At 36.1% G+C, this 12456-nt stretch overlaps 1 protein-coding gene across 6 annotated transcripts in view; it reads left to right on the plus strand.

Moving 5' to 3' along the window:
• KHDRBS3 (KH RNA binding domain containing, signal transduction associated 3) overlaps positions 1 to 12456 on the plus strand; it is an 80755-nt gene that overhangs the window by 48912 nt on the left and 19387 nt on the right. For all 6 annotated transcript variants that reach the window (XR_211861.5, XR_006937138.1, XR_003074072.3 and 3 more), the window contains one exon: positions 1018 to 1210. Coding sequence is in view for 3 of the 6 variants with exons in the window: in XM_418427.8 (XP_418427.1) it covers positions 1018 to 1210 (193 nt within the window). In the remaining 3 variants the exon portion in view is untranslated. The remainder of the gene's footprint in view (positions 1 to 1017; positions 1211 to 12456) is intronic.

Consider the following 12456-nt stretch of genomic DNA (forward strand, 5'->3'; position numbering starts at 1 on the left):
TTTTCTTCTGTGTAACTGTTAAATTAGACAATAATGGTGTCTTAAGTCTAATATGCCTAAAGAGCAGTCATTTAAACTCAATTATAGTAAATGGGGGAAAATGGACTCCTTTAAAAAGGAGATGTCTATTAGCAATATTTGAGACATCCTGTTGAAAAGAGGATAATTGATGCAAACTTGGCAAGTTGTGCTTCTAGGGATCTGCCTTTACTATAGGAAGGCAGGAGGGAACTCTACCTGTAAATGGGTCAAATACTTCTGCAAACTGTCCCTGTCTATGTCTTTGATTTTTTACTTCAATATGGAAATGTAGAAGTAATTCAAATATAGAATTGTTGAAATGAATGGGCTGCAAGTTAACATTTACTAATCCTTCAGAATTTTTGAAGAATATATGTATATGCTACTATTATTTCTTCTCCTTGAATGCATATATAGGTTATGTCCAATTGAACGCTTTACACATTTATTACAAGTCTGAAAGTTTCATGCAACAGCTGGAAATCACTTCTTTAGAGCTAGAAGAAAAATCATTTATTCTGACCCATTCAAGCTCTTGCATGCAGTGTGATCTTTGGATTGCATTTCGGAGCATGCTCAGGATGAGAAGGGAGATGGGAGTGATTCCTCTGTGCAGGATCTGAGTATGAAATAGCTTGACAGGTTCAAATTAACTTGATATTCTGTGTTTGTGATTTCACATGCTGTCAATCAAATTTTAGTGAAGATGATTGATCCCAGCAAACTGAGTGTTTCTTTGTATGTGATCAGCAAAAAGAATGGCACAAACTACTGACAAGTTCATCACTGAATCATATAACTAGTTTTTAATCTTCCAGCATTTACTGCATAATACATTTAATTGAATTAAAGCATACAGAAATATATCAAACTAAAATATCTCTTTCATAGTTCTTGTCTGTCTGTACCAGAGCCCAGTTGTCATGCTGTTGTGGGAGGGTGCTACTGAGAGAGATACCAAGGGGATATTTATTTAAGTAATCCATGTATTCACAGGGGCCGTGGAGGAGTGCCTCCACCACCTGCAGGAGTACCAAGAGGGGCACCAGCACCCAGAGGAGTGCCTCCCAGCAGAGGACCAGTCAGTCGTAGCCGTGGACTTCTAGCACCCAGAGCGAGAGGAGTACCTCCACCTGCAGGCTACCGGCCTCTTCCACCACCTCCGGCACAGGAGACGTATGGTGAATATGTAAGTTGAGCTGTTCTCAGAGCTGTTAATGTGAGGTGTTCAGATTTTTTAAGGGATGGGCCTAACTATTGCTTTAGAACCCAACAGAACCTCTTCAATTAGTACCTAATGAAGTCTTACACCCAGAATCTATGGAGAATGTGATCATCTTATCACCCTCTTAGGCTTGAACTGCTTCATATTGCTCAGACTTCAGGTTTTATGTGCAATCATAAAGACATTTACAGTTCATTCAGGAAAATATTTATGTAGTTCTTAAATGTATTAGGTTTCTGCATTAAAAAAATCTGAAAACCCATGTTGTTGGTAGATGTTTAATTCTGAGCTTAGAGTAATTTCTGTTCTTTAGCCCAAAGCTGTGTTTATAGCTGTAGTACTTGCTCAGTGATTAGGTAATTAAAATGGTTTTATGAATGCTTCAGAATTGATCCAAAGAACTTTACCGCAATCATCTAATGCACCTCAGTCAGCCTGTACATATTTGTCTCGATTTCACTGCAGTAAAAATTAAACATAGCAGAATACTTTGTACATGATTGAAAATTTCAGTTATGAACTGTAAGGGTAAATTTAATTTGTACTAAACTTACAGAATAGTAGGATAGGGAAAAAAGATTCTTAAATCAAAACCATAGTAATAAAAATGGGTTGTCTTAATAGAAAACGTTTTCAAGGACAATAGTTTTGATGTAATACATATCTTAACACTCTGTGTGCCCTTTTTACAGTGTACTCTGTTGCCCAGACTTTGTTTCTCTTCATTCAAGCTTGCAAAAACAGAATATAGGAGTTCCAGAATATGTTTCTTTCTATTCAGATGTCTTTTCCTATTTTATGAAAACCTTTCTTCTACCTACCTTCTGTCTTACCACAAAAGTTTCAAATCACATCTCAACTGTTGTCCATCAGTCAGAAACATGAGCTTCTATGTACCATTGCTATGTGGAGGTACAAGTTTAAAATTGGTAGCATGAACGTTTTTTCACATACTTGAACAATAAAGGATAAACTAGTGTAGTTTATTAATATTATGAGAACTTGTTCTTAAACAGCCTATCCAGATGTCCCTTGGCTATACCTGACTTAACTGTTCAAGGTGGATAATGTAAGTAGGCGGTTATTTCATAAGAGTTGAAAATCAATTAGTCCTGATAGTCCTTTCATATAAATTCTGCCTACTTCTAGACCATGTGTAGTAGATTGGGTGGCGGTTTGGTAGAAAGTAAACCTAATTAATTTCTTTCTTTTAAATACGTGTTTGTAGCAAGTGCATGGCATGGAAGTAACAGCCTTTTGAATTGCTATCCTGATGTATGTTTCTTTTGAGAGAATATAGGAAATACATATAAAAACAATGCTATGTTATACAACTGCTAAAAAAAAAAATCTCTAAAACTAGATCACTTATCTTCCAAATATCTGAGCAAGGGTAAATACATTACGCTGTAATTGATGAAGCAGTACAAGCAGATTCATTTTAAAATTATGAAATTTTGTGTCTCCTTTGTTAAAATTGAGCTTTGCTAGAAAAGTCTGATGAAAACATGAACCATTAGAGTACTGTATGTTGTGTCAATGCATGATAACTTCATCCACCTGTCCAATTTTAGCATATAATCAAAAGGCCGTAACTGTATATTTTAGTGAGTAAGGTAACATGATAAGAGTCCTATTTCAGTCTTTGCTTACTAATTGCTGGTAAGTATTAAGTACTGTTTTGCAATCCTGAATATCCAAGCTGGGTAAGGTGTCACAGTCTGCTGAGAGGGCAATAGATTATGAGTATCATTAGGAAGCTATTTAAGCGGCATCTGTGGCATGGTTTCTGAATTCCAGAGACCCAGATATCTGCAGAAGTTACAGAGCAGCCTTTGAAACATTTCCATTGTGGACTAGAATGTCTACGAAGATCTGTGAAGGTTTTCATTTCCATAGACTAACAGATTTCTACTTTTGTACTCTTTAAAACAGTGTGAAACTATGCAGGTTTGAAAGGAAGTGAGATATATAGTGGATGAAGCCTTCAAACACTTGATTCTGTAATTCTGTTATCTAAGATGATGCAGAGCTTTCAGTACATAAAATCTTTGCCCTTTTCTCTAACATACTATTACGTACACGGTGTGACAGAAAATGAGGCCATCATTGAGTCACATAAACAGTTTTTTCTTTATCACTCCCTTTAGTGACTTATTTCGTAGTCCTTAACACATCAGACCAATGAATCTTTAACATCTAACAGTAATTTACTCAGTTCTTCCTCCTGTCTATCCTTATTTCTCTCCTATCTTCTATTACTTAAGAAACTATCTGTAAAAATAAACAAAATTGAAAATACCTACAGTAGTATGAAAAATCTGAAGGGTTAATTTTGGAGGCAGTATTTCGCACTAGGGAAATGATGCCAAGGGCAAAGACTCTTTGATTTTGACATAGATGGTAGTTAACGTGGGCTCAAAATCAACAGGAATAGATGATCTGTCCCACATTTGGAGCACAGGACTTAACTCTTACAGAAGGCTATACACAGAGGTAGACCACCTTCATCACTCAGTCAGCTTTCTTAGCGATCTGTAACACCCTTGGATGCTGGATGTGGCCTTCTCTGCTGATGTCACACAAGTACTGGAATAGCAGCAATATCTGCACTTTTTTTTTCCAATTCAGTATAGTTTTTCCATTTTTGCCAGTCTCAATTCTGTATCGCATTCAACCCCAAGACCCATTCCTCTTGGACTTCACCATATTGCTAGTACCATGATGAAGTTTTTGAAGCTACTAAACCACAGCTCCTTATCGTCTTGTGTTAACATTGTCTTTTTAATAGCTGTAGCATCAGTTTGTGTGATAGGAAAAATTCAGGGCTCTGCAGCCAGCCAGCTTTATAATGGCTGTTCTAATCTCTCTGCTCTGGTGTGATAAACTTTCTCGGAAGGCTAATACACCTCCCGTTTCTAAATCCTCATATGCTTGGGTCAGGAGAAAGCCTAGTATGAGGTAGAACGATGTCCAGGATTATTTTTATAATACTTGGATAAGGGAAAACATCCTAGATGGTTGCTGGCTTTATTGAAGCACTTGCAGATAGTCTCAGGGATGCTGTTCTCTTAATCAAGAGTTGCTATATTTACAGAACTGAACATGCAGTAGGTAAGTCAAAATATTTTTCATGTATTTTTAAGCTGCCTATTTATTCCACGAAGATAAGGAATAGAAATTGTTTTTTACTTCCTGGAGATTTTAATCTTTTCCATAATTTTCAACAAGCAGGAAATAAGTAACAGTAGTACATTTTTTTTTTTCCTACCGTTGATTTCTTACTATTCAAACACAGGATAAGAACGTAACTGTTCAGTCTCAAGTACTGTCTAGTAAAAACTTCTGCTCTGTGCTTTTTGTTGTTCTTCTCCCACCAGCTTTAAAACTTGGAGGATTTTTTCCAAGTTAGTAATGCAGCAATGTGGCTGAAGCTGTTCAAGATTAGATTTTTATTTGCTGCTATTCTTGTTTCACAAAAATGTTTTGCAGATATTCTCTTTCAATTCTCTACTGTTTGAATATATTTGTTATGATGCCACATCAAGTTCTTTTATTAAATGTGTTAAATGAAATGTGAGATTTACCTGAACTGATAATCAGTTCTCAGGCATTAAATATTGAAATTTAAACATGGATTTAAAGCACACTGTTTGTTGAACCAAAAAATAACTTGGCAATCTAGCGAGTTATGGACAGGACTTGCTTAAGCACTACTTTGGAAAACAGTTCTGAATGTTCGGCCTTGTGCGTGGGAGTGATGGCAGAGCTCTAGTCCTGTTTCTGGCAGTTTGTTGATACTTTGTTGTGTTCAGACAAGCGTTACTTTAGTGGCAGATTCTCCTAATGCCTCATGCACAATGTTTAGCAGTTAGTGTTTCAAGTAGAATGCACTCTCATTTAAATATTCTGTAATAAGAAACCGAATTAAGATGGAACATCTAACAGTAAGAGACCTGGAGAGCCTTTCTAATATTGAATAAATTGTAACTTGAAAAAGAATGTTGTGAACAATTTACAATTACATGATTTTTTTTTTTTATTTGAAGGTGCAGCCATCTTCAAAGAATTTATAGAACACTTTGATGTGTAATAGATGCTGATAACAAACTTCAAAATCTAAATTTTATAATCTGTGTTCAGTTATCATCTGATTCTGGAAGATCCTAAAGCTTGGATATTGCTAAAGTTTACAGTTTCTGAAGCATACGCTTGTGGGTATTTCCAGAAATACACTGCTTTTACTGGTGCACAAAGTGGTGCTTCAGATTGAATTCAGACTTGAGCTTTTAATTGTCATACTAAATCTGTTCTACAGGGCTATACTCATACTACACGTTACGTTCACTACAATAGTGTGAGGCTATGCTCCTACTGTTCCCTGAAAGAAACTGGGCAAACTCAAAGGACATAATAACATTCTGGATAACAAGATCTACACAAAAAGATCAGATGTAATGCTATAAGTCTCACTTAATTGAAAGCTTGGTTCCACTGAAAGCAATGGAAGGCCTTCAGTTGAGGTTCCTGTTGCAGATATTCACATTTCCTCAGTTCTCTCTGGGGAGCATGTGCTCATCACCATGCTGCTGGCTGTCCTGGCATTCTCAGTGTTATGAGGTGTGGTTTCCATCCTTTCCATTTTGGAAGGAACTCTAAGAATTCTGTGGGAAGATTAAGGGGAAAGAGGAGGTGGGGGTGGTTTGTGTACAAATGTTGTTTGGCTGGATGGCTAAAAGCAAATGTCTAGACTCCATTTCACAACCCAGTGATGATTATAAAATATGTATGTATCCATTAGTGAAAGGAATGAATGCAAAGCCTTAATGTTTCCAGGTGAGAGCCCATTCAGCTGATCAACCTATTTTTTTAGTGCATCTTCTTAGAAAGTTTATTCAAATTTTCTCAGGCTTAATCTCCAGCATTCAACTTTAATTCTGCAGATGCTGCATATTGGCTGTAATATCAAGTCTTTTGTCCTCTGTGGAAAATGCCAGATGTAACGGTGACGAGTTTAGAGCAATGAGTGTAGGAGTGTATGCGTCAATTCCTAAAGAAATGTTTATACCACAGTCACAGAACCATAGAATATCCCAAGTTGGAAGAGACCTTTGAAGATCATAGAGTCCAACTCCTGGCTCCACACAGAGCAATCTGAGAGTTAAACCACATGTCTAAGAATGTTATCTAAATGCTTCTTGACTACAAAGAGGATTGAGACTACAATAAATGTTCTTCATGCCTTCATTTTTATCACTAATCTTGTGTTAGGTGGCTTCAGTACCTACTACGTGTCTTAATATCCACTCTGTAAGGTGTTCAGGGGCTATGTGAAGTCTAGCTGATAAGAAGTTCTGAAGTTCAACCATTTAACACAGCGTTCTGATTTATAAGTATCCTTTCTGCATTTCTTCACTGAGATGACACCAAATTTGGAAAATGTCAAAAAACTGTAAGTGAGGATTACACGGAGCATTCTGTGGAAGCAACTTGGAGCTATGTTCATTTTGCAGGGCAGACTGCTTTTAAACCAGACTTCCTTCTTATTAACATTCATTTGCTCGCTTACTCTTTCTTGTTGAAAAGGAAAGATCTTTCAGGAGTGGCAGCAAAATATTTGTATACCATATGAAAAATATGAAGTCTTTATTTTCAAATGAACATTTCTTGGGATGCAAGGCAAAATATTAGGCAAAGAGCTAACACAACAGTCGTAAGATTTTGTAAAGGATTGAAATTTTAACTGAACTGAGTTGCGATATAATTTTTGTCTCACTTTGCAGGAATTACACCATGTTCTGATTTGCCAAGGCATTCAACTCTGCCTGTAGTGGGGTTGTAACTAGATCTTTGAGGTCCCTTCCAATCCAAGCTATTCTGTGATTCTGAATTCTTATTTTTTTCCTTATAACTTGTAATCATTTTAATCAAATTAAATTCAGATATTCTTGTTTACTTTTTTTTTTTTTTTTTCCCAGTGAAGCTTTCTGTTCCTGGAAAAGGATTTGTCGTAACTTCATTCTCTAGGGATTACAGAAATACTCTGTTTTTTTCTGTTTCTGTTCCCTTTTGTGGACAATGCTGTGGTTTACACTGAAATCTTACTTGATTTTTAAAGCAATGTGTTTACTGAGTTGTGGCTTTTCAGAGGTACTTAAAGTCAGGGTAAATTCTGGTAAGGCTTTTGGGAAGGAAGTTCAGAGCACAAAAACATTGTTTCTTGTCTTTTTGTACATTTCAGAGTTCTTTTACTTGCTAAGTAGGTCAAGCAAAAACAAATGTTTAAAAAAAAAAAGTTTAAAGGTGCTAAGTCCCACAAGTTGTTCTTTGTTTTATTTCTTTCTATTTTTTATTTTTTTGTTTAACTTTACTGTTGGGATTTTTAAGATGGGCCAAAGAGACAGTGGAAAACCTTTTGGTTTTTGTCAGGAATTCAGACATGTTTTTTGACTGTGTAAACAGTCACATGTTTTGGAGACAAAGCTGGAAAGTTTCTCTTGCCTGCCTATCTTGAGGTTGAAATACGACATGTATTGTGCATATAAAATATTTCCCTCAATTATTTCAGAGTTCAAGCTGCTAATCTTAATTTGGACCTCTGTGACTTGATGCAGTTGTGTAGGTGTGAGTCATTGTGATTCTGACTCTGGCTCCTGCCATTGTATACAGGAAAAATTCAACTATTTTGGCCTTGATATCAGTGCTGCTTCCTATATTCTTTACCAACTTCTCTAATTTATTTTATTATTTTATTTTAAAGTGTATGAAACAGAACCAGTGCATCTCTCTCATTTCAGAAACATCTTGCTTGTTCAGGTTGAATATGGGCTCCTAAATGAAAACAAATGAAAATGATGAAACTAAGAGCTTAGAGCCTATGCCCGTTTGCTGCAAATGTTCTTAATGTTATCACTCAGTCTTCAGATGGTACTAGCTGCCCGTGTTTGTCCTGATAGCTCACTATTCCCTGTTATTTAAATGATGGGGTGATGTCATTTTTACACAGTAAAATGGCTGTTGCTTCCTTTTACCATTTTAATTTGCCTAAAAAAATTCTTCATTGCTTTGTGCTGATATTACCTCATGTGCTTCCTCTGTCAAGTCCATCTCTGCACTCAGTACTTTTCTGAATGTGATAGTTCTTATCTGAAAGGTAGGCAGTCCCACCAGTGTTGGGTGATAAAGTACTGGTGTGAGTATTAATTTCTGAGAATGATGAGGGAAGGAAACAGAAACCTTTATGTTATAGTAATATTAGCCTTAATTTTTTTTCCTCTGGGTGAATTTTCTTATTGAGAGAAAGCTGGGAATTTGATTTCTTATTGATTTTTATTTTTATTTTTTTTTAGCACGGCAAATGTCCTTCTTGCTAAGATGAAATTTTTACTTTTTTTTTTTTGCCTGCTTCTGCCATGCTCTCTTTGATACGTTGTGAATTTCACCTGAAGATTTCCCAACCACTGATCTGTCATTGTCACCGCTTGCAGATTATAATTAAAAGCTCTCATTTTCTGTGCCCCATGAACAAGGGAATGTTTTAAAGTACTTGGTTATTAGAAGGAAATGCAGATGTGCAAGACAGCATGATTCATGATGTTTTGGGGGTAGTGCAGAAGTTTTGACAAAGATCACTTTCATTAGTTTTATTACCATTTGACTCGTGACTGTAACTTAGTGTTTAACATACTTGAATGATGAATGTTTATACATTGCCATTGGTTCTGTCCATGAGAAGTTTCTGTGCTGCTCTCCACTCTCTGGATTTACATCAGTTGCAGGCGCTCTCATTAAGACAACTGCAGGCATGAGTTCTCTTTACAAGGAAATGTAATGTGATGCTCGCTTAATAGAGTAGTAATTAGAAGGTTTGAGATTTTACAGAACAGTTTCATATCATTTCAGAGCATCTGCCTTATAATTCTACTGAATCTCTTAATTTGAAAATAAATTCCTAAAATTAGGATTTAAATCAGGACAGTGTCTCATTATACAATTATTGTTTATATTTCAGTTGTCCTGTGAAAAAATATCTGCATTTTTAAGTCAGTTGTAGCATTTTCAGCTCAGTATTTTTTACATTTTTGTGTTGTAAGCATAAACTGTGCAGCACGTTTGCTGCCTTTTCATCAGACTAAGTTTGAGAGTTGGTTTTCTAGGTTGTTCTGAGAAGCAGGATGGTGAATCATAGAAACAGAGTGCTTCTATTCATAGATAAAATGTTCTTGCTTGTACTTTTGTTTTTGGGAGGCAAATATGAATTTACTGATAACAAGGCTGTGAAGGGTCTGAAACACAAGTCCTGTGGGGAGCAGCTGAGGGAACTGGGATTGTTTCATCTGGAGAAGAGGAGGCTTGGGAGACCTTAACTGCCCTCTATCACTGTCTGAAAGGTGGTTGTGGTGAGATGGGTGTCTGTTGCTAGTGACAGCATAAGAGGTAATGGCTTTAAGTTGCACCAAGTGAGGGTCAGGTTGAATATTAGGAAAAATTTCACAGAAGGAGTGGCGGTGCAGTGGAACAGGCTGCCCAGGGAGGTGGTGGGTTGGTAGAGTCACTGTCTCCAGAGGTGTTCAAGAAAAGTGGTGATGTGACACCAAGGGACATGGTTTAGTGGGCATGGTGGGGATGAATCAATGGTTGGACTAGAGATCTTAGCAGCCTTTTCAAACCTTCATGATTCTATAATTCTGTGGTTACTGATTATCTTCAGCAAGAGGTATTTTTTAGCCCTGTGTAATTGGAGTACAGGGGAAGTCCATTGTATTGCATTTGTTAGGTAGTAGGAGTGCAAATGCTGTCTGCTACATGAAGTGTAATAATGGCTTTAAATAGAAAAATAATATTTTAGAAAGAATGAAACATGCCAAAATAAGGTGTAAAAATGTAATGGAAGTATTTGTATGAAAGTGTAATGTTCTTCTACTTGCAGCAGTGTTGGCCAGTGAGTTAGAACAGATGTTCTTAAATATACACCAATATTCTTTACTTCTTATTATATTTGAATATATAATATTAAATTTACATGTTTTATATTATTTATATATTTTTATATTTTATATATATATATATAATTTATATAAATACATGTGCAAATATTTATATTCTTGTTTACATGTTTTATATTACCTGTCAGGTAGCTGAGAATCCTTCACATAGGTATTAACTAATGTTAAATGAGTCATTTGTTGAAGTCACAAGGGGTCTTTTTCAGAAATAAAAATAAGAATAGGGAGGTTTTGATTGCATTAAAATACTCTACTTTGTCCAGCCTTGTTAATGACTTCCTGAAAGAGAAAGTTTTCAAATCCGGTATGATTGACAGAAAATACAACCTCAGACATAGTTCATGGAATGCTCCGATAGAGACTTGAGTTGCCCCTGTGCCCTTGATATTTCAAGTGCACTCTGTAAAAATATTTTGAAATTTGAATCTTTTCTGTTCACAAGATGTCGCCAGCAGTCTTACAAAAATATTCTATTTTTGTAGCATGTAGCACTGGATGTTTATTTTTTATGTAAATTTGTGATTTTTATAAACGTAAATACGGCACTAAAATTGATCTACTTGAGCAGATTATGGTAATAAGCAACATCATGCTTAAGTGACAGGAGTCCTACCTATAAAAAATAGAATCTAGCTATTTTTCAATCAAAGCTTAGTCACCTACAGCAAAATAATAATAATGAAAAAGATATTAGATTCACTACTGCAGAAATTAGCATGTGCAATAATTGGCAGTAATGAATTCCAAGCAGACTTTCTGTGGAAGAGAAAGGTAACACCAGACACTCAAGTATAATACAAAAAATGATCTTTCCCAAAATTCTCCTTCCATTTTGTTGTATGCTTTGTTAACCTGCTAAGTCCATTCCTTTTTACTTTGTTCATATGTCTGCGAGAATTCATAGACACACCGTAGCTTCAGAGTAGTCTTGTTTTTCCGTTTTTTTTCCATGCCTGTTTTTAAGGAAATAGCTGATATAAATGTGAAGAACAGGACCAATTCTCATCAAATGTTAAAAGGTTAATTTCAGTCTTCTGCTTTCATTTGTTGTCACTAGTATGTGTACATAGTTTGAAATCTGGGAGTCCCTCTTAGGGCTGGAGCTTTCACAGTTGGTAGATTCTATGAGAGGAGCCCAACTGTCATGAAAGTGCTCTGGAACAGAGCAGATACATTGGCTCAGACAGCTTCTGCTGTTGATCAATGACTCTATTGTTAACAGATGTCTGTGCATTGCATCAGTAAGTAATAAAGTGTTTGTTCATAATTAAGAGCCAAGAGGCAACGGTTTTGTGGGCTTAGTGCGTGGCGCATCAAGGAAAATTCATATCTGTATCAGATGGGCGAAGAAAACGCTAAGACTCTATTTTAATATTTAGTTTCAGGGCAGTGAGTTGATGAAAGAGAAAACAATGAATTTCCTTTTCATTTTAGGCATGCATTTCTTTTCACAGTTGGAGGAATCTTTGTTTCCTCTTCCAGATATAGGAATCGGCTGTTATTCACCTCTACCTGCAAGTATTCATAGACATCCTTCAGCTGATCGCTGCTGATGACTGGTCAGTAGTGAAGCAGTACTGATGGGCTGATGGCTTGGTTTTCCATATAAGCAATATCAAATGACAGAGAAAATTCTAAAAAGCCTCATAGGTAGCAATTTCACAGCTTTTATTTGGTTTGAGGATGTCATTGACTCTGCTATAGAAAGCTTTCCTTCCAGTATATAGCAGGCTGTCAGATTGAGATCACTGGAGGTGTTTTCTACTGGCATTGGACAATCTTTATCTAAATGTCACAGGTAGTTGTTTCTGTTGTTTTCAGTTATTACTGAAAGATTCTTTGTAAGGTTTCTTTCTCTACGAGAGAAGTTGTTCTTTCATGATACTTTTTTTTTTTTTTTTATGTTGCAAGGGTTGATACCCACTTTCTCAGAGAACATAATTTATATGGCGTACATGATCTTCATTTCTCTGGCTCCCTTTGTTTTCTAAGGGCTTTCTTACTTGGTGAAACTGGACAAGATATTTCTAATTATTCATTGAGACCTTTGGGATATTTGGATAGGATTTCCTAATTCTCCCTTATGAGGGATTGCTACCAAGGAAGTGTCATTGTGTTCAGCTTATTTTGTTATCTAGTAGTAAATTAGTGGCAATTCTTTATTTTTCCACATTTCATCTTTTAAGGAAAGCCCAGCATCACTGT

This window comes from Gallus gallus, chromosome 2 (assembly GCF_016699485.2).
Source record: "Gallus gallus isolate bGalGal1 chromosome 2, bGalGal1.mat.broiler.GRCg7b, whole genome shotgun sequence".
NCBI classification, from domain to species: Eukaryota; Metazoa; Chordata; class Aves; order Galliformes; family Phasianidae; genus Gallus; species Gallus gallus.